At 45.2% G+C, this 22,811-nt stretch overlaps 1 protein-coding gene across 14 annotated transcripts in view; it reads left to right on the top strand.

The window, feature by feature from the left end:
• Positions 1–22,811, top strand: part of dlgap1a (discs, large (Drosophila) homolog-associated protein 1a) — a 79,537-nt gene that overhangs the window by 29,503 nt on the left and 27,223 nt on the right. For 8 of the 14 annotated variants that reach the window (XR_014125932.1, XR_014125931.1, XM_035528572.2 and 5 more), the window contains exons 2-3: positions 342–427; positions 20,695–21,808. Coding sequence is in view for 12 of the 14 variants with exons in the window: in XM_035528572.2 (XP_035384465.1) it covers positions 20,771–21,808 (1,038 nt within the window). In the remaining 2 variants the exon portion in view is untranslated. Of the gene's footprint in view, positions 1–341; positions 428–3,993; positions 4,107–15,580; positions 15,663–20,691; positions 21,809–22,811 lie in introns of all 14 variants that reach the window. The other 6 variants (XM_081722998.1, XM_081722995.1, XM_081722999.1 and 3 more) reach the window with 4 other exon arrangements.

A 22,811-nucleotide genomic window follows, 5' to 3' on the forward strand; every position in this document is an offset into this window, starting at 1 on the left:
TGTGTGTGTGTGTATATTTAAAAAATATTGTCAGTATGAATAATTTCTCTGTTCTGTTTTGATGTTTCTGCACACTGGGAGCTTTGCCTGTCTTTGCTGGGTGTTCTCTCTTTGCGATGAACACACTGCTTCTGCTAATGAGGGTTATAAACCACCTCTTTCACGATTACTTCTCTTCATCAAATTAGGAAGCAGTATGTTTGTGTTGCAAAACATATCCTTTTTGGTGTGCTAGCAAAATGTAATAGGCTTGTTTCTGTTTGTGCTCTCCTCCCACCCCATCTTTTTTCTCTCTCTCTCTCTCTCTCTCTCTCTCTCTCTCTCTACCTCTCTATCTCTAGTGAAGCTCAAGGAGGAGTTTGAGGAGTTTGGTCAGAGGGATTCCAGTGACTGGTGTACACAAGCCTAAAATGAGGATCTGCTGAGAGTCAGTATGATTGCATGCATTACCCTCAGTTTGTGCGGCGCCGTGCGAGCTTGATAGGAGTCCCTCCAGTCTGGCCTGGGACTGCTGCTTCGTATGTTTGGATAAGCTTTCTGTATGATCCTGCTTATAATGTGACTTCATGGCTGTGCCAGGATATCTACCATGTTCAATCCACATTTAAGCTTAGTTTTCTCCGATATGAAGCATCACATAGCCATGCACGCACACACAAATCTAATTTATTTATATAGTGCTTTTTACAGCACACATTGACATAAAGCAGCTTTACAATTGTATAGGTCCAGATCCCTAATTTGGAAGCCAGTGGTGAGAGTGGCAAGGAAAAACGCCCTGACTGGAGTTGACACGCAACCGTTGACAAGATTACGGACGTGTAGAAGCATATATCTGTTGTTGCTTTTGGCATTTATCCTCTGCAGCTAGATATGCTAGTCAGATTTCCCACCAACTCCACCCCAGACATCATCACCACCCCGATTACAGCACCACATCCTGAAGCTCCAGGCATTAGCCCACAGCGACTCTGTGTGAAGACCGTTATATCACTCTGTCGGTTCAGTGATATGCAACAGTCATGTGTAACAAATTGGAAAAAAAGACAGCTTTTAGTCATTTTCTTCATTATCGCCGTATTTAATGGACAGAATTGAAATTAAATCAAAATCAGATCTTCAGTTTGCTATTTCAGTTTGCTAAATACTGTGACATCAATGTTATGATAGCTATCAAATCGCCAAGTGAATGAGTGAGATATATCTTTTTAGCTCAAACGTTAGCATGCTACCTACCTTGGATGGTCTCCGTGAAATGACAAAACGCTGTTTAGAGTGTGGGTTTTCATATTCATATAATTGTTTTAATTACAGTATGTTTTTTATTAGCCAGATTTCCTTTCCATACAGTAGGATCATCAAAGCAAACAAAACGCATGGAACTAATTGAAATTAAACTGCATAGCTAAAAGGCCCTTTCCCATAACCATTACTGAACAGGCAAAACTAAATCATGAATCATTGATAACTCGGTCATTATCTTAAGTTATCAGGCAGTTATGACACGTTAAGAGGCCTAGCTTGTGACTGTGTTTCACCAAGTCAGTGCTTTGACAGCCTCTATCTGATAACGTTGCCTCAGCTTTGAAATACTAAAGGGGGTTTGACATGTTTTTCATTAAACTGCTTTTCCAAGCAGTTCTTTTCCAGTCAGTTAATGCAGCTCTGCCTGTAACATAGTAAGAGCGTCTTAAGATGACTGTGACTTTCCAGATGAAAAAGCTTCGGACTATTTGTGTGACTGAGTCTTAAGACTAGGGCAGGAATGAGATCTGACAAAAGGCAGGTGCCTGTCAGGAGCTGAGTTACCCACAGCACCACATTCTTTTTCTGACACTTTATAAAGGCCAGGTCTGCATGAGAAGGCTGACAAACCATTAGCGACCTCACTTGTATGAAGCAGCAATTACTGATGTCGAAAATGACATTTCGTTGCCTGACTTTATTACCGTGATACTTCAGGAGACGACGCATGTCTTAAGGTTTCTTAACACAATGTGGAAAAAGTGTGTGTTGGGGGGGTCTGAGGGTTTAGATGTTCTATAGGATTTTTACACTTCAGAACTACTTGATGATAGTTATTTGATTTTCAAATATGGATTTCAAGATCTTGAAATCAAAGTCATAAAACCTACACCAACACAAATAGCATATGCTATTTGTAAATCTTTATAATGTGGCCATCTACTCAGACACAGTTTGCAATATCGCAATATCGTAGCATGGAACAAACAAACAACAAAAGCTATCTTAATCTGTATTATAAAACCAGCTACAGACCTTTGGGTATTAAAGTTGCTTGTTTTGGACTTAGAAAAAGCCTTTTCTCATCATCCTTGGCCAAAATTACTGTAGCAGGGAGAAGAAGACAAAAATACACTTGCCGTATGTGATGCTGCACAAATCTAGGCAGCATTCTGTATTCCGTTTGAAGACCACAGTAGTCTCTACCAGTGATGATCAAAGAACTTAACCCCACTCTTCTACAAACCTTCTACAGAGGTTCTAGTTAACCTTTCCATTTTGACAAAGGAAATGTTTCCTGCTATATTGCCTCCACTGGCATCACTGAGAAAGCTAGCTGCATATCACTGTACCTCTAGTGGCCGGTCCTCATAAAACAAAAGAAGGGGTATTCACAAAGGGCCCTTGAACTGACCAAGGGTCTTAGTTATTGGAACACCAATTGCTGCAAGATTTTTATAACTGGACTGCAAACTTTGGCGGCAGATGCCCCACAGCAGAGGTGTTCGTTTTCCGCGCGCCTGACATTTCTCGCTTGCCCAGACTGGCGGTGTCTGATGCCACCCACCTGAGGGGCTTTGCGATTAGCTGATGAATTGATGTTTTGTGTTCTGGCATACAATGCATGAACCATTGAAGCTTAGCGCTGTCCACTGAACCAGACAGGAAAATGCTTTTTGTACATTAGAGTTTCTTTGGTTTGAGGGGGAAAACACTGGAAATAGTACACATTGTTTTTTTTATATTGTGTTTTGTTAACTTTTCTCCTCCCAGAGGGTAACAGAGGATGGTGCATGGTGAGAACTCACTCATTTGGTACTGCCACGCCACGTGTCTATGGCCTGAAATCAAATTCCTAAAATTTCTCGTTTTCCCTTTGCTTCCATCATTTAAAAAAAAACAAACTCTTATTTGGAGAACGTTTGAGGTCACACGTAGCACGTTAACCTTGAACGGTGGTGACAGCAGTGGGCATCCCTGGACCGACATCCTGTGGGTGTGTTTTGCTGCCGTGCCAATCAGTGCTCCCATAATGAGTTAGTTTCTTTTTTTCTTATCTTGACGGAATCATGGCATGCATAAGTCATGTCGTGATGTGAGGGAAAGTGCCCGTCGGGTCTTTTATCTGAGATCTTAGGGCATGTTTCATCGCTTTAGGTCTTATGTCTTTGCTGGAAAGGAGGTGATGAGATCTGAGACTTGCTCTGTAATCTAGCCATCACTGCAGACAATGCAGTAGTTTACACTTTCACTCCAGTGTTGCTGCTTATTGCCTATTGATGGTACTAGGAAGTCGGCATGTTCCTGTATTCAGCGCGTTCCTCTATTCAAATGAACTGCTATGAAGATGCCGCACTGAGTTGAAAATAAGTATCTGAATGAAGTGTACACCTTTCAGGTCTTGGGGAAGTTATTTTCAAAATGTGATATTACATATTGCTTCATTTTAAAGTGCGAAATTCCACTCAGAAAATATTGGCACAGGCAATTTAGCAGACGCCTAAAGAAATGATTCTACTTTGCAGAGCTACACTACCACCCTGGGAAACAGGATTGCCGGCCTGTTTATGTTATGAAAAACTAAACAAAAGTCTAAATAAATAAATGGTAGCCTGAATAAATAACTGGTAGAAGAAACATCTACATGAGAAACTAGAAGTACCAGATTCCACAAATATAAATGTATATGTACATGTATATATAAATGTCCCTTTATATAGTAACTCTAAAAACTGCATTGTTCTACAGAAGTATTAAAGGAAAACAACCGTAAAAATGCTAGCATGGCTAGAGGAAAGACAGTGAGGAACACCTAGCCTGATTCTTCATGAGACTCTGGAGCATTCCTGGATGAGGTTGTCGTGAGTTACTTTCCTGTTTTACTAGCATCATTTCCACCTTTTGGATTGCATTTTACATAACTGCATGCGTGTAATTACCTCCGTGGGCCCATGGCTATGTATGCAGAGTTCTCTGCGGTGATTGCCCACCTCATCTGGTTGTGACCACCCCACCCCCACCCACGCCGAGTCTGAGGTGATGAGCTATCAGGCTTGCTCTGTAATCTCACTATCACAGCAAATTAAGTTAAACGAATTCTCCATTTCTGAACATTATAGTTCAGAAAACATTTTATTTATCTATCAGGGTAGTTAATTTTTTTTCAGAAAATGTATTAACAAATATTTGAATTTAGAGCCGCAGACAATGCAAAAATCCTGCCCTGGCATTATGCCCTATAGAAGACTACAGCAGGCAATTTTGGGGGCCTGTCTTTAACTGGGCCTGTCTGTGACTCTTTTTTGATCCTCCAGTGTGAATAGAGCAGGCTCAGGGGTGACAAGACCATGTGCTGCTAGAGGACATGCTGCTTAAACTGACCTAGGGCCAGCACAGGGGCCGGTGCCTTGTTTAACAAGGTGATTTTTTTCCAGATCAGCTGTGTGTGTCCTGACAAACCGTCAACAAACCCTGAGATATGGCAGCCTCAATAATCTGGGCCAAAAACGCATTTTAAAACAACCTGTTTGTTGTCGTCAGTAAATGCTTTTTGGATGGAGGCCAAGAACAGAAATGTTGCCCTTATATAGAAGAAACGATGCGGATTGGGCTGCTTGTCCAACGGAAGCCTCTAAGCCAATCAGCTTCGGCGATGTTACCATCGCACAGAATGTTGAGCTTTGGGTAGCTCCGCCTTCTGGTACGTGCTGACTGGCTGAGACTGAGGAACAGAACTCGAGCCGCTTGTGTCTGTAATGAGAGCCTGAAAAACCCATTAAAGCTGAAGGTAACAACGGGGCAATTCAAGATTGATTAACCTTCCCAGCTCTGGTAAGTGCTGGAATTAATCAAAATCACATCCATCTGAAAACATCCCACCCCGTGCTGCTGAGATGAATACGTAAGCACATGTACTGTTGGTCGTATTTGGAGCAAAAGGGGGTGGAGCCGAGCAGGGCATCATGGGTAAGACAGCGATGGCTTGGCCATGCTGCAGGGAAGAGATAGCGGAGTTTACAAACCAGTCACGAGTCCAGGGGTTGCCTTCTCTGGAAGATGGTGTGTGTGTGTGTGTGTGTGTGTGTGTGTGTGTGTGTGTGTGTGTGTGTGTGTGTGTGTGTGTGTGTGTGTGTGTGTGTGTGTGTGTGTGTGTGTGTGTGTGTGTGTGTGTGTGTGTGTGTGTGTGTGTGTTGAGAAACAGCTACAGTACCTCCATATATCTCCCTCTGTTAATTACCAGGCAATGACCTTCCAGGCAGGATTTAGTGAAATGCTCACGTGAACATAAAGACCATTGGGCCCTCTTCCCCTTTCAATTTATTCCATCTCCTTCACGTCTTAACCCCTTGCACAAACGCATATATGCACATATGTGCATACACACACACACACACACCACCACCACGGCTCTTTCTGCCTCGATGTGCAGCATTTCCTGTTTCTGCGGCAGTTGGGTCTCATTGAAATGTGCTGGGAGGTGGTTAGTCTTTCCTTTACAGCCTATCAGAATAGCGCACCTTTAGAAATGTGTAACATGGTTTCCAGGCTCCCACAGACATACATAATTCAATACATTCTAAGAGCAGCGTGTATTTTACATAAAATGGTCTCCATTTTGTTTCCTTCACGTCTCATTCTCTCAGTAGATGATTTATGCCGTAAGATTAATTTCCCTTCTCAGAAGACATTTTAATTAGCACAAGGCATTTCCCTTTACTGTCAACACATTTACATTTATGCATCAACTGCCCAAGTTTTTAACTTAATATTCTGTATTTTATTAGCCTCTGGCGTTTATTTGAAGTGTCTCGCGTCAGATCTTTTGCTGCACCGGGTTGCTTTCACCGCATGGTGTCAAAAAATACATATAATCTTCAGATGCACTAGAGTGCACCAGTCTTTTAAAAGGCAGATGAGCTGCACTCTGAGTGTGGAAACTGTTGTCTTCTCCATCATTCCTTCTGACCTACAAATGCATATGTGTGTGCGTGCGTGCATGTGTGCCTGTGTATGTGTGTGTGTGTGTGTGTGTGTGTGTGTGCATTCCTGTGTGAATCATGCTGGTACCCTATGTGCTTAGTTTAGTCTGGTCTCCTTCAGTTACCACATTCCTTCATAGCTGCACTAAGCCAGTAGTGGAGAAGTGTTCTTGGCAGGGTGAAGAGCTTTGTGAGTCTTTTCAGTTACTATGAGTGGATGCTTATATACTTTTTAGAACAGAGGGTTGATAAACTGACTCCCTGAAGGATGCCAGTGTATTCGGAGGCCTGGAATGAAGTGTAGCTTTATACATATTGCATGTATATGACAATGTGTGTATGTGGCATGCTACACTGGAAGCTGCACGTGTTTTGAAGAGTCCCCAGTGCAACAGGAAATGGTTTGCCAAAACTGTCTGCACATTTCAGTGGTAAAACTTAGTAAAATTTTGTTTTTTAATGAGACTTTGTTTAATAAGTGTGCTGTGACTCTGTGAGTTCCTGTAACAACTGTCCTAGGGGACTGAATTTAGCCTGTAACAGTTTAGTTTGCATCTGAAACATTATTTATGCTAATCACACAAACCCTCCATTCCTTCCAGTCATCTGAACCAAGGCAGTCAACATTTAAGAGAATGCATTTGCTTTGGGAGAACGCGAAAAGTGCAGCCGCTTGATATCTGTGCGCTTGTGCATGTGTCTGAGGGTGTGTGTGCGTGTGTCTGTGCGTGAGAGAGAAAGAGAGAGAGAGCTATAGAGAGAAGTGTAGCACATTAATGAATCTGTTTTGGCCTGGGGAAAGTGTTTCATGAGGAACACAAGTAACTGATCTCTCTGGCACGTTGTGTTGGAGAGCTGCCAGACCCCCACCCCCCACCCCCCAAAGCAGTACGATCAGGCTCTTATTTACCTACTCACCTAACCTGATGTATCATAGGGCCTATTTTCATAACACCTGTGTAGCCAAACATCTTAGCAGCAGCCTCATTGGGCACTCCCTCAGCATAGGGCAGGGGTGCCCAAATCTGGTCCTGGAGAATTTATTCAAAAATTTAGTTCCACCCCTAATGACAATAGACCCTGATATTAAGATGCTTTTGAAGGACGCGATTAACTGGATCAGGTCTGTTAGAACAGGGTCGGCCCTAAACTCTCCAGAGTGGTTTGATCACCAAGACCAGATATGGGCACCATATCTGTCCTATCATGTAGGACATTTGCAATTGGCATGTATAGAGGTAGGTGAGCCAATCAATACAATTATTTAGCTGATGATTTCTGATATAAACTTTTTTTTGGTAAGCACATTATTTTCAGCTTGTAGCTCTTGATGATACTTGCCAATCATTCACCGATGTTGTCATGCTGCCTGACCTTACTTAAGGAATCCAACTTGTTTTCCTGTTGGATTATTTGCCAAGTTTTCGTAACACCCAGGACTCTTTTCAGTGGTTTACAAGTGTTTTTCACTACTTCACACGCAAGATTTGAATCACAACCCCATGACATGTTTAACCACTACTAACATGGCAGTGACTGTGAGGATGCCAAAGATATTTCAGTATTCCATATGTTAGCATATGCGTGCTTTTCTACAAAGCAGCTTTTGCTTTTCTCCCTTGAGGAGTTTTGCACGAAGAGCCTCAGGACCAAACCCTCGGCCAGGATTTTCTGACGGCTGGCGTAACCCCCGTCCATCTTCACAGCACTTTACACAGCCTCTACATAAATTGCTTTGCTTTGGTACAAAGTCACAGGCTTTTACAAAGAGTGCCGTTTGGTTGGCAGGGTGTTATATAAAGGAAGCAAATAAAGGCTTGCGTTTAAATGGCTAAAGTCCAGCACATAAAATCCAACAAAAAAGAGCCTGTGAGGATGATCCAAGTTCATGAGAACATCAGCTGATCCCAGTTTGTTTATGAAACCTTATAAAACACTGCGCTGCCCATATATCCCATTGTTACCATCTGTAAGTAGAATGCTGAGATAAAAGTCACATAAGTGCTCAAAATTGCCTTTAGCGGCAGCCAACAAGCACTCGTTTGTTGGTCATGAATACAGGCAGTAGAGTAAGCAGCAATAAGGGACCTCTCCAGTGGAAATGACTGCTTTCTGGTAACGAACGTCTTCATTTGTGACGGCAGCGTGACGCTCCAGCTGCTGGTTCCTGTCAGGAGCCGCACCACCCACACCGTCGCTCCGTCGTCTACCCCGGGCCATGTCTCACGCCGCTACATCGCAGGAAGCAAGAGTCACTGCATCCCAGTTCTGAACCGAATTGGAAGAAGTGGGGGGGGGGGCTTTCTTTTTTTAATCTCTTTTGGTTTTTGTCTCTGTCTCTCACACATTCCCTGGCTCTTTGTCTGTCTCCCTTTCTTTTCTCTCTCTCTCTCTCTCGCTCTCTCTCTCTAGCCCACGCTTAGTGCAGGATAAGTTGAATCATGGGGCTGAGTGGGCGGCAAATGTGCTCCTTTACTCTCAAATATGCATAGACTCAAACACACACACACACACACACACACACACACATGCATGCAGAAACACGTACATACACACAGACACATCACACATATACACAGTCTGACATATAATTTAATTTATAATCCTTTATTAGCTTGGCTGTGAGTTTACAGTTTTGCATCATAAATGCAAATAATGATTTTTCATATATATATATATATATATATATATATATATATATATATAAAGACCTCCAAAAATTCAGGTAACTTGGGTGAGGTAAGATAGTAGCAGTCTCTTATGTACTGATATAAACTATTTCTAGAAAATGGGGAGACAAATTTATCTACCAAAGCTGGCATTTCAACTTCTTTTTCAAGTATAATGCGTTTTCAAAACCAGAAAGAAAGGGGGATGCATTGTTAACACTTTCAAAGTTTTTCAAAGAATGTCTCTCATTGATATATTTTGCGCAGTGGAGGAGAAAATGTGTTTCATGTTCCATCGCCATTAGCCTGCAGTACCTACACAGCTCCTTCTCTCTTCCAGGTTGGGTTCACATATTCTGTGCTTCTGGAGAAATTTTCTGTCTTTGGAGGATCACAAATTTGCCAATTTCTTGGGTTTTGTTTCTGGTAGAGGAGTTTAGATTCTGATGGACATCAAGATGCGTGTCTGCTAAGCACAGAGTGTAAAACTCAGTGGAGAGGTGTTTGGCAAGCACAGTGCCATAATTTATGGATTATTGGCTTGCCTGATGAGAGGATGATTGGCTGGCGTGATTGAGTAATTTTCAGTATTTCATTGATCTCTCTTGTATGCCAGTATGTAGCAGATAATTATAAAAGGCATCAAGGAATTTTTGAACCTGGTTTTTAGATGTGAATACGTATATATAGCAAAAGGTAAATTTCACCTTTACATATTAAGCAGATGCTCTTATCCTGAGCAATTTACAATTTCAAGCATGTTAAAGAGGGAGGTGAGTGGAGTGGAAGGAGTCTTACCCAAGGACTCTTATTGGTGTAACCTAAAGCACTTATCTGCATGGTGTTTGAACCACAGTCCACCCATGGGAGTAGCAGCATTGCTAACCCCTTCTCTATACTAACCAAATGAGGCTGCCAATTAATCAGCAAATGCCCAGACCATTACAACCCTGACAAACAATTTTGCCCATAATGCTTTGGACAGGGCTTGAAATTATGTTTAACCAGTTCCCTCTACCAATGAAGCTGTTTCCTGTAAGCAGGCCTGTAACTTGTGCTTTATCCCAAACACAGCAGCTCACACTCTTTTGACGAACCCCAATTTGGAAGGGACTGGCCTCATCTAGACTGTGATCTTCTCCTTCCTCACTGCTTTGTTTCCCAGTGGTGGGTTACAGATTCACATGTGCCTGCTGGCGTTTTTGAAGCTCTTCCTGCCAGTTGAGTGTACATAGCACATGCTTTTTCAGAGAAACACCCACCCCAACTGGGGGAAGAGGTGGCAGAGTGGTAAAGACACCATAAAATCAGCCACTGACTGTAAGCAAGTGACATTTCTACGGTGCAGGTACATGAGTGGTGCAAACTGCAAGTAACAATCCATTTAGTGTTTTAGGAGGAAATGCTGATGTTTTGATGAAGGCTAATACTTTTGTTCTGGCTTTTTTATGGATACATTAACCCCCAGATGGTCTTTCATATTAGCATCTCTGGAATCAGACTGAAAATGTAAGCCAAATTCAGGTTTGCATATTTTTTAATAGTATACCCCCACTTCTAACAACATCATAGAAATTAGGGCAAATGCATCACAAGAAATTCCTAGAAATGAGGGCAAATGCATCACAACTCAGAGTGAAGGCAGAGCTGGAGGACTGAGGCGTTGGGTTTGGACAAATCTCTCCTTGGTCTTGCTCCCTTGTTCTTTTCCCTCTAGCAAGATCGCGATCTCTCTCTCAGGTAGACTCAAGGTGGTATTATCTATGCTGTGCATCTGTCATTTACTGTATTATTTGTATCACCTCATTAATATATGTCTAGAATCTTTTGCAGGGAGTGTTTGTACTTCAGTAACTTCTCAGAATTTGCTACACTCCAATAAAAAATGGATGGGGGTTTTTCTCAGAAATGTATATGCTTTTTGACGCTGGTCATTAAAGGAGCAAACACATTTTCTGTCTCACGCCATCTCAGGAGTCATACAGAGTCAGGCTAAATTAGTAAGTTATAACTGGTTATTATGGGTGTTTTGCTAAATCAACAGACACATTTCGAGTCAGTTACATTTATTAAGTTTTACATGCATTAAATCTTCATCTGCACCTATTTCCAGAGTTGGTTGTAGGTAAACCAGATATGGGTAAGTAAATACAAAAACAAAAGATTTTGATAATTTCTAATAAATTCTAAAATATAATGAGTGGCTGTTTTTTGATCAGCACTTTTATGCTGTGTCATTAATGGCCTGGTTGGGTAGAATGGACTCTCCTCTTGTAGCTCTTATCAGCCAGACAGGATTGCCTCTGGTCTAGATCTGCCAAAAACTTGGCAGCATGCCAGGAATGCATTCCATACTCTGTGCTAATTGGAACGCAATCATGTCATTCACAATCATGACCTGTCGAATGCAATTTGTGTGGCCGTATGAAGGATCCACAACTTAATAGGTCAAGAGAGTGACCCTCCATGTTCCTTCATCAGCCATCTTATATAATTAACTTTAACCATGCATGTCATCCCAGCTAAGCCATATAATTAAACCTATGAAGCCTTACATTCTAAGAATAACTTTATATAGTAATATTACTGCAAAGGATTTGTTGTTGGTTTGAATTGTTATATGTCTTCTGTAAAGGTCTGGAAGGCCCTGAAGCAAAGCCAGTGACTGCTTCATACTGACCCAGATTTTGTAACTGTTAGCCAGGCCCTAGGTCTGTTTTTACATCTCGCAGTGAGATTAAAACGCAATCATAAATGACTGTTTATGCAAATTCTGTGTCAGTTGCTCATATGCTACTCAGCTCTCATGTTTCAATACTGGCTCTTTTCGTAGTGTTTTACTTATTCATAGTATTCATACATCATAGTATTCTACATATTGTAAAATACTGGTTGTCATTAGAAATTATCGCAATAATACTTCTCTGCCATATCGCCCACCCAGATTAGAAGCTTTATGCTCGTTTCCCTGCAGGAGTGTACTAAAGGGAAAACTCTGTTTACACAAATATCACATGAAAGCTTTATACTTCTATTAAAAACAGACCCAAACACTTGCATTGAAGATGTCCCCTTTTCACTTGAGACTGGATTCAATCATTTCTCACTAAAACCAGCCCCAATTTCTGCTTCCAATGGTGAATTGTTGTGGGTGTGGGAAAGGGAGAGTGCAACAACCCCACCCAGGTTCCACCACTAATACAAATGTGCCCTAAACACCAGACCAGAGAGCCAGCAGCCAAAGCACCCCTTTAACCTGCCTGAAGTGACAGTCCCCATCACATCACCCTCTCCCTTTTATCACCACTCTGCGTGTGTGTGTGTGTGTGTGTGTGTGTGTGTGTGTGTGTGTGTGTGTGTGTGTGTGTGTGTGTGTGTGTGAAAGAGAGAGCATGTATGTGTGTATACCTTTTCCCCAGTCTTTAATATTTTGGTATTACTGTGGGTGTATGTGAAGACACACAGCAATAACAGACTGGCAGGAAACAGCTGGAAACTTCAGCCTCGTTGTTTCTCTTAACCACTCCTTTCAACCTGTAGTGCTCATGAAAATCTGCTCCAGCATCTCCACCCTGCTCAGTTTTACAGAACCTGTATTTACCTATTTGTGAAGGAGTTTCAAAAATGTGTCTGTATAGATATAGTTCTAATGTGTCTATAGTTGAGTTATAGTTATAATATGTCTATAGACACCAGTTTTGTGTGCACATCCTGAAGTTGACATGTGACTGATGTCAAAAACATCTCCATCATTTTTATTTATTCTTTTAACACTCTCTGATGGTTCCTGTTTACACTTGTGCATGGCTTTGATTGCTGTTCTCCAGTCTTTAAATGATTGGTCGTGGTGTCTGATTGGACACAGCCAAGCACACTGGGGTCCCCCTGGCATTGCAGGCCTGGCCCTAATCAGAAGCCAGACTCAAAACAAAAACACCTGTCCCACAGGCAACGTGGAGATTCTGGCGATGTGCGAGCAATCGAAGGCTCGCACAACCCCGCACAGGAACAGATGCCACCTGTGCGTACTCCTGTGCATGGTCAGAAGAGTGACCCGGGACAAGCTGCGCATGAATATTACCTCTGACTAGCATGAGTGTCACTTTGAAAACTCTCCCTGAATGTTAGTCTTAGGCTAGTCTTAACGCTATGAGGCTTTTTGGAGAATGAGTTCTATTGGCTTAAACCTGCATTTCCATTGCAAAAAGCAGCATTTGAAATTCTCTAGGCAGCAAGCTCTTTTTGCTTGAGGCAAAATGGCGTAAGATAAGCTCTCTAAACTCCCATTGCACATTTTTTTTGTATTTTGTTAAGCTCTTTGTGTTTCAAGCATGGAAATAAGTCAACCAACCAAGCTCTAATATTGGACGCTTTAGAGCTTGCGGTGATCTGGGGTCTCATTTGCCTCAGGGCAAACCCCTAATCTCACACAATCACACAGACACACACAAACATGCATACGCAAGCGTGTACCACTATCCCTTTAATTGTTTGAGTGTTCATCCTCTAAGACATACACATCTGAGAGACTCACTCTGAGAAGGCGGATAACCCACATATCAGAGCAAGAGATGTGAGAAATATGTGCTGTTAGTATTTGCTGGTTGATTTCTCGATATTTTTTTTGCCTTTTGCCAAGCTATTTCCTCTCCAGTTTTCTCACATTCCCATGTGGGAAATTAGCAAGGCCAGCTTTAGCGTTCATTTGAAATATTCATAAGATGCCTTCCTTTTTTCTAGAAGGTTAGCTTGGCTGCTCACTTAGTCAGCACTGTCTGTTCGTTGGGGGGGTAACAGAAGAGGAGGTGTGGGATTGGTGAGGGAGGAGAGAGAGGAGAGACAGAGTGAGAGAGAAAGGGAAAGAGTGGGATGAAAAAGAAAGAAGGTACGAGAGGAGAGAGAGAGAGAGAGAGAGAGAGAGAGAGAGAGAGAGAGAGAGAGAACATGAGGCAGAGAGTTTGGCCTTGGAGTTAGAGGGAAGAATACAGATAAAGACTTCAAAGAAGGTAGAGAATGCAAAGAGAACCCTCACACACTAGAACTTCCACATATTGTCCATACAAAGACATGAGATCTTAATAGTGGAAAATGAGTTGCTCAATAATTGGCTATAGACTTTCTGCTTGCAAAAACCTTCTATGCTTTGCACCATATGTACACATGTACGGTATATTGGGGGAGGGGTGGTGGGAGGGCTTGCTTCTGCCTTAGGTACCGGTGAGTGGTCCGTATGCAGCTGTTTTTAGAGGGACATAAATGTTTTGTTGAAGGGTTGCAGCAATTTGTATTAAAGCCATCTGTTTCCATGGTGACGTTCACCCCACGTCTTCAGAGATATTTCTGGAATGGAACTTATTTGCGCATGCGCGCGCACGCACGCACACACACACACACACACACACACACACACACACACACACACACACACACAGACAGAGAGAGAGACACACACACACACACACACGCAAGTCTCTGCGCACAGGCAATATAGAAGAAAGCCCGAGATTCTTCTGTGAACCTTAATGAGTGGGATCAGGTATATTGCATAAGAGCTGCTTGCAATCGCGCTTACTTCCGACTAAAACTCTGCACTGTGGCAGATGTGAGGAATACGTAAGGAAGCTTATTTGCAGTGGGAGGGGCAAGGCTATAAAAATAACCTGGCTGGTACGCATGAGCTGCTCTGGCCCTGTAGAACCGTTTGAGTGGTTCCCCAGAACACAGAATCATACTTAACTGTGGCACAGGACAAATTTACTTTGGGAGAAAGGCACGAGAGAATCAGATCAAGCTGACAGACAAACCGTCTTAAGGGTTCTGTACCGAGTATGTGTGATGCCTGACTAAGCTAACCCTGTAACCCCCCCCAGCCTGCTTTTTTTGTCTCACTCTGTCTCCCTTCATATCCACTCTCTTTGTCTCTCTTTCTCACTGTTTCTCAGCCTCTGATGTCTGCGTGGGAAGAGAGGGTATCTATTCAAGTTGCGTTTTATTTTTGGCTCGCAGGAAGTCTGCAAACAAAAGCTCTCGAGTCACCAAAACGCACAATAGGGCCGTGTATTGATTCAGTAGCTGCCCCGGCGGCGGTGTCTGCACACCAGCCAATCGTGCGCCAGCCACTCGCTCACCAGCCCGGTCACATACCAGCCAGTCGCGCGCCGTCCGTCCGTGCACCGTCCGATCGCGCACCGCCTCCTCCTCCAGGCCTCGTCGGCCCCGATGAAAGCCCCAAACCCCCTCCTGCAAGAGCATCGAGGCACGAACTGGGACTAGGCACAGACCAAGAGCTCACGAAGGCTTGAAAGTGCCCTTGAAAGTGCCCTCGCACAGTAACCCGCGTGCGAATGACGCCGTCCCGCTTGTTAGCCTATTAGCCACTAGGAGCGTTTTAACCATCCCAAGACTCATGCTAATCATAAGTAATGTTTCTCTTGGAGGATAATCTTGTTTGCTCTAAATAAATGTCAGGTGATTATCAAACTATGGAACGAATCAAATTACAGCTTCTTGTCCTTCTCCTTTGTATATCATCAATCACACTCCATTCCGTTTCCATGCAGGCATCAGTATAGGCCCTTAGGTCATAGAGCTTCGTCTTTTCTGTGTGTGTGTGTGTGTGTGTGTGTGTGTGTGTGTGTGTGTGTGTGTGTGTGTGTGTGTGTTGGGGGGGTCCTGTGGCTTCAACAGGGGAGCCCAACGGGAGCCAAACTGGGGCAGACGGAGCAGCAGTAGTGGGATGGCGGCTGAACGGGACGACGGGTGGCAGCAGGTTCGTTCCAGCCCACCTGTCAGTCACGCATGTCTCCCTGGAGTTTCAGGAACAATAGTCCAGAGAAGAGCGTTGCTTGTTCCCACCTCTCCGATGTGAACAGGGTGACGTGACATCTGCCTGTTCTATTACTCCATCCCAGTATGGTTTCCGTACAGCTGCGGGAAACCAGGCAGTGGACAGTTCGGTTTTTCCCCTCACACCTGTCTCAACACATACGTTAATTACAGAGCCTTCCATGAGGTGACTCAGAGCTATCAGAGTGCAGCAAGTGGCAGTCCAGGGCTGACATCGATATCTTTTTCTGCTCTGGTCTTGAGGACAGAGAGCCGTTACGTGTCCTTACTTTGTCGTTTTGAAGCAGCATGGCTCAAACGTAATGGCTGCTCTTAACGGTCAATCAAAAATGCTAATAAGTTAACAGTGAATGAAAGTTGAGGGTGAGTTAGCATCAACTCATTTGCATCATATTAATCTGGCACATATTGGTTCATTCTCATTAGCAATGTTAGCGAGTGTAAAATTTTCTTTAGTTTCACTTATAACTCTTCAAATTTTTGCTTAATATCCTGTTTAATATCCTTTCGATATTCTTCTAGTTAGACTTTCTTTGACATATAGTTTTTAACAATGAATTCGATCCTTAGGTCAGGCTGGCGAACGACGCTTCAAGTCGCACCCTTTCAGATGCCGTGTGACGAGGCGATGGTTCAAAGTGCTATGACAGGGAAGAATGAGAGCAGTGATCACTACTTGATCGATGAAGGAGGTTTCATGATTGAATACCACTCCTATACTGAAGGCCCTCCCCAACTTACTTACTTTCATATTAGCAGTTTTGTCGCCATGTCTGACAGACTAGGCAGTAAGAATATAAAAAATAACTAAAAAATGACATTCTAATGAATTATGCGGTTTGTAACTTCATTAGGCGACCTGTGACATCTCAGGGCTGGATGCTCTCTTGTTTTTTTTTACACATTGCATTCTGTCCATTGGTTCTCTCTCTCCCTCTCTCTCTCCCTCTCTCTCTCTCCCTCCCCCCCCCCCCCCCCGCCATATGTTCTGCTGACGAGAGGTACATCCTGACCTCCCTAATCACTCACTCTGTGAAACTCTCATCAACAGGAAATCAACAGACAGTTGATTTTCAAACAGTGAGGGTGAAAAGACTATTCAGCACAATAATTAGAAATATAGTCTCTTGGACTCAGAACATCAAACATCAAAGTCATGAGGATTCATTGTCTTATTATTCCAACACTTCACATTTTCAGATTTGAGTAATAATTGGTGGTCACATGACTCAGTTAATCAAATGAATCACAAGATTTGTTGTTGCGTAATTGCAACAGGGTCAGACTTAGTTCAAATCAGCAATCAGCAAAGACCCTACAATAGATTATAGGTGTGATGTATTTAAGGTATGCCTGCCAAACGTAAATGGTAAAAGACAGCATGTCAAAAGTTCATGTATAAAACTAGCAGGGATTGCTGCCTGCAGAGTCAGAGGTATTGATGAAGGAGTCAGAGTATCGCCCGTGACGACGGGCTAGTTGGTTCTGCAGTCATTTTCAGATAAAAAGGGAGTGGACAGTGGATCAGGGCTGAGTTTTAGCGGAGCTGAAAGGTTCCATGTATGTTGGGTTGTTTATTAGCTATTCTACAGCCGTTGCTATTGGCTACCAGTCATTTTGCCTCCACATTTAAACACTCGGAACTTAACTGACTGATTGCAACTTGTCTTTTCTCAATACACCTGTGCTCTGATCCCTGTTTTTTTAAAAAGGGCAGGTGACGCCTGCAAATGTATTATATAAAGGCATAAAGGCATCAGTTTAGCTGTATTCATGAGTGTTTGCCTAAACAGTATTTACAAGTGCACTTAGACTATAAATGTGTATTGAAAGCATCCAGATAACATCTGACCTTTGGTCATTCATGGAAGAGGCCAATAAAAGTTGATGCAGCATACACAGTATACGGTCAGCCAAGTGTTTGACTGTAAAATGTATGAAAGCATTAGGTCCAGCTGTAGCGTAGGTAAACCTAATGAAGTGATCCTTCCTACATTTTACAGGAGCTGAACCTTATCGTAAGGAATTTTTTCCAGCTCCTTTTTCCTGCTCCAGGGGGAAGCGGGCCTCTTATTAGGTTATCAAAACTCTGCCCACTTCTTCCCGTATGCCAACCCCCCCCCACCACCACCACCACCACCACAACCTGGCAAACGTCGGAAAAAGCCCCACGTGCTATTTACTTTCTTTTCTTTTCTATTTTTTTTTTTTTTGTAAGAAGTTACAATAGAGAGACGGCTGTAATTGGCTCGTAACGAGATGCAGTCTTGTAAAGAACGTGGGGGCGACGTGGTACAACGGAAGCATGGTTGTTGCGGCATAAGTCACACTAATTGCGTTCTCGCAGTGTGTGATTGTGAGAGAGGTGACAGTGGGGCAGTGTGTGCGTGTGTGTGTGTGTGTGAGTGTGTGTGTGTGCGTGTGCGTGTGTGCAGTCCCAACAGCACGCCATGCGGGACAGCCGTGTCAGTGCATGCAGGTCGTCGGGACTGCTGTGCTGGTGTAGCTGTCATCATGCCTCACACTGAAACATCACAGAGACTTTCTTAACATCTCCAACACCCACCTCCCTCAGTATCCTCACATACACACAAACGCATGCACACAAACACACACACACACACCCTCCTTCTGTGATAAAATGTTGACTTGATCTCTGGGTCCCCTGCCTCCTGTGAATATGTCGAGTTGTCATCTTTGCGAACTGAGTGCCCCAAACTGCTGTTGTTTTGCCAATCTTCTTGTTTTGTTTTTTTTTGGGGGGGGGGTCAAGGGCGCTATCACTTCATTATGTTGTTCCTAAGGTGCTCTCAGGTGGCACAAGCTTCCTCTGGGGGACTGTATATGTGGCTCTGAGATTGGCATTGAAGAGCTGTGTCCACAAGCATGCTCTGCTCAGCATAAGAGAATCCTCCCTGTTACGATCCCTGTGGCTCCCTGTGTGACTCTGCCTCGCTAAGCTTGCCAGTACAAAGGCTTACTATAAATGAACACCATTCTTCCTGCGTGTTTGTGTGTGTGTGTGTGTGTATGTATGTGTGTGTACACACGTATGTGTGTGTGTTAGATCAGAGGCTTTGTGCTCCAAGCTGCTGCAACCCTCTGTCATTAGACTGTCACAAGGCCCAATAATAACCACTCTAATAACAGGGTATGCTGCTTGCTTGCTCTCTCTCTCTCCCTCTCTCTCTCTCTCTCTCCCCCGCGGTGTGCTCTTCCTGGAGCAACGGCGCATCTTCCTCTCCGACGTCACGTAATTAGCGCGGCTGAATAGGGAGTGGCGCTCACCACCCGCAATTACCAAGACTGAGCCCGACAAAGTGGCGGCGTGAATGAAACGGATGCAGCCGTCTGACTGGCGGAGCACAGCGATGAGGAACCGGGGCACCGAGTGCTCAGCCGATCAACTGCCCGCCCTCCCCGAACCCTCCGCACGGTGCGGGGGCCTGCTGGCTCCTCTCAGGGGCCACTGGCTTCCCGCCTCAGTGTGGCTAAATATACCCCGAGAGTGGCAACCTGCCGGTGCCAAAATAGCAAAACTGATCTTCATTTCTCTGCAGTTACTTACGGAGATTGCCAGGCTCGGCGGTGTGTGCGCGAGTGTTTGTGCGTGTGTTTGCGTGTGTGGTTGGGGAGGGTTTTGGGACGGTGTCTCAGGGAAGGTGGCAAGTAAAAGTATCCATACCACTCGCTAAATCCGAGGTACTGGGAATAAGGATCAAACCTCGGAATTGATTGCAGGGGTCTCCCAACCACCTTGGTGCAGCCCACCAGAATTGGACTTTCGCAGGCTCTGATTACCCCAGGAGCTGGTCTCCCAGCAGCTTTTGCAGCAGGGATGCACATACCACTGCGGGAATCTGAGCAGTTGTGCCAGGCCCATCCAGGGCTTGTGCCCAATCTCCTTCCAGCAAGGGTGACAGTGGCAGTGCCAGGCAGTGGCCACGCCCATCCAGGGCTCAAGAACAGCAGCCACGCCCATCCAGGGCTCAGGAACAATAGCCACGCCCATCCAGGGCTCAGGAGCTGCTAGTCTGAGTCACAAGGGGGGATTTATTGATTCTGGGGCCTTTAGCAAAGGAGGAATGCTTCCACCCCCCACCCCACCCCTTATCTGCCCCAACCGCCCACCCTTAACCCGAGGTTTTCTCTCGGCTTCCATGCTCACTTGTCTGGACTGCTCTTGTACAGTGGGGTGTGTCTAATGTGTCATTCTTTGAGCTGGCTGAATGATGGGAGCATTAAAGAGCAGTGTTGTTTTTTGCGTGTTATATTTTTTTAGGAAAGTGAAATAGTTAGGCCCACTAACCCTTGGACCTGCCCATGAACTGACAGCCCACTTCAGATTTCTGCCCAGCCTCACTTTCTGTGTCTATGGCTGAATTGACGTTCCCCCATAACCCACAGGGAGCAAAAACTCACTTGGATCTATTTAAATCATGTGGATCTATTTAACTGCTGTTAGAAAGAGCAGATCAAGAAGCCAAGGAGAAAGAGAAATCTCTTCCAATATTGTTAATGGGGTACGCTGCTAAGGCAAGACATGTGCTGTCCAGATTGTTTAGCAGACATGTAAAACAGAAATCCTGCAAGGCTGCTCTATCACTTCATTCGTGTTTATTACTCAGCTACAGAAGTGAGTACAGGAAGCCAGACCCCAGCTAAACGCTGTATAGTGTGGCTCCTTTCACCCCGCAAAAATGTTTCCCAGCATTCACTAGTTGTTCCCAGAATACACCAGTGTTTCCCAGTGTTCATGACATTTTTGTGTGATTCCTGCTCTAACACACTCGACCCAGCTCATAACAGCTTCAATGGTTAGCTGATCACATGGATTTAACATGATCTAGTGCATGTGAGTAAATGAGGAGTGACATAATGGGGTGTGTCAGCTTGGGGAAAAGAAGAAAAGAGTGTGTGAGAACTGCCGTTCATGCTCTATCTGTGCTCAGCAGGTCAAGCTGGACAAGTTGGGAGCCGTGCAGTGCAGCGAGTGCATGACCCCGGGCGTGGCCGGGTGACCCCGTCCCAATGATGAAAGGCCTGTCCAGCAGCCGCAGCCATCACCATGTGATGGCCTGCGACCCCTCCTATGACCCGCTGGGTCACCACGTCGAGCGCAAGCCCTACCTCATCGGCCAGATCGACGCCCCGCCCCCGCCCGAGCACCCATATTACTCGTCGCGGGGCTCGTATCAGCCGGACTGCGTGGTGCCTTATGGGACCTTTCCCCGCCGCCACTACATCCCCAGCCACGACTCGAAGGACGAGTGGGCCATAGTGCCCTACGTGGGGGGCGGGGGCGGTGGGATGGGGGGCCCCAAGAGCCCGCGTGGCCCCGTCAACCTGCTGGAGCAGCTGGACCGGCAGCTGCCGATGGCGCGCGACGGCTACCACACGCTGCAGTACAAGCGGGCGGCTGCGGCGGCCGCCGCCCTGGAGCAGCGCAGCGACAGCCCCGGGCGGATCCGGCACCTGGTGCACTCCGTGCAGAAGCTCTTCACCAAGTCGCATTCGCTGGAGGGCCCGCACCACGCCACGCACCACGGCAAGGGCGCCCAAGGCACTAATGGCGGCAAGGCCAGCCCGGACGGCGAGGGCACGCCCGCCCGCCCACGTCGCCGCAGCAAGAGCCGCGAGCGCTGCAAGTCAGCCGAGCCCAAGCAGCGCGCCCCGCCCTCGGGCTACTGGAGCTCGGACGAGCCGGAGCGCGACGCCTGCCTGCTCCGCCATGCCCCGCCGGGCGTCATGACCGTGGGCCGCCACCCAGACAAGGCGCAGGCGCAGTACTTCCCGGAGGCATACGCCGCCGCTGCGGCGGTGGTGACATCGCCGGGCGAGCAGGTGTTGAAAAGCTCGCGCAGCAGCAACGACGTGGCCCGCTGCTCCACGTGCGCCGTGGTGCCGCTGGGCGCCGACGTGGCACCACTCATGAAGAAGAGCTCCTGGTCGTCCTCTCTCACGGTGAGCAGGGCGCGCCAGGTGTACCAGAAGGCTGCTGTTAATGTAGATAAGGCGCTAGTGAAAGCAGAGGCTTATCAGCAGGAGCGCTCATGCCACTTCTTGCAGGTATGCAAAATAAATCATCAAATTAAATAAAAAACAACCCCACCCTTCTTTAAGTTCCTCCCCTGCACTCCCATGCTTAGCTGACCACCCACACGGTCACCCTCGTCACCACCACGTTCCCACTCCTCTCTTCTGGAGAGAAAACCTCCAGCTTTAATTTGAGTTCTGCTGAGAAGTAAGTGCACGCCACTAGCCGCCTTACTTTCTGTTTAGATGGCATCTGTATCGGATCCATTTGATCTCTTTATGTGGTATTATTTTATTATTATTATTATTATTATTATTATCTTCCGAACCTTTAAAACTTCATCTTTCCCAATGTTTTTTTTCAGTTTGTGTGTGTGTGTGTGTATGTGTGTGTGTGTGTGTGTATGTATGTGTGTGTGTGTGTGTGTGTGTGTGTGTGTGTGTGTGGATAAGAGGTGTAGCGATTGTTAGTATGTTTGTGGAGAGAAGAGTTTTTTTCTAATTGAGAGGACATAAGAAAAAGAAATAAAATTTTGCGATCCAGAAACTTCCGCTTTGTGCTGTAGCTTGGCAATCGATGTTGCTCGGCAATCACTGTGGTGTTGTAGTCCGAGCATGTGTAAGAACTGTGAGCTGCTACAGGTCTCTTAAAATGTAGATAATATAGTCCGATAGATACAAACATTCACGGTAATAAAAACACATTAAAGGTATCTGTGGCAGCTACTGTGTTGTGGGAAGGAGAGAACTAGGAAGATGACACTCCTTTTTAAACAGTTAATTCCACTTCTTTTCTGTGTAGTACCATCAGTGCATTCCAGGACTGCATTGTTACTTCATCCGGTATTGGTCATTGTCCAATAGGCCCAGTACCACCCACGTCAGACTTGTAAAAGCACTCAGATGAAGTGTGAGCGTTTGACTGGTTTGACGTTCACACGTGGGAACTCGGCGCACTCATCCAGACCCTCGGCAGAGGCTAGACCAGGCAGAGAGGATCTCTCATGTCTACCCTCTCACACTCTGTCCATGCAGA

This window comes from Electrophorus electricus, chromosome 11, assembly GCF_041902795.1.
Source record: "Electrophorus electricus isolate QZ-2024a chromosome 11, ASM4190279v1, whole genome shotgun sequence".
NCBI lineage: Eukaryota > Metazoa > Chordata > Actinopteri > Gymnotiformes > Gymnotidae > Electrophorus > Electrophorus electricus.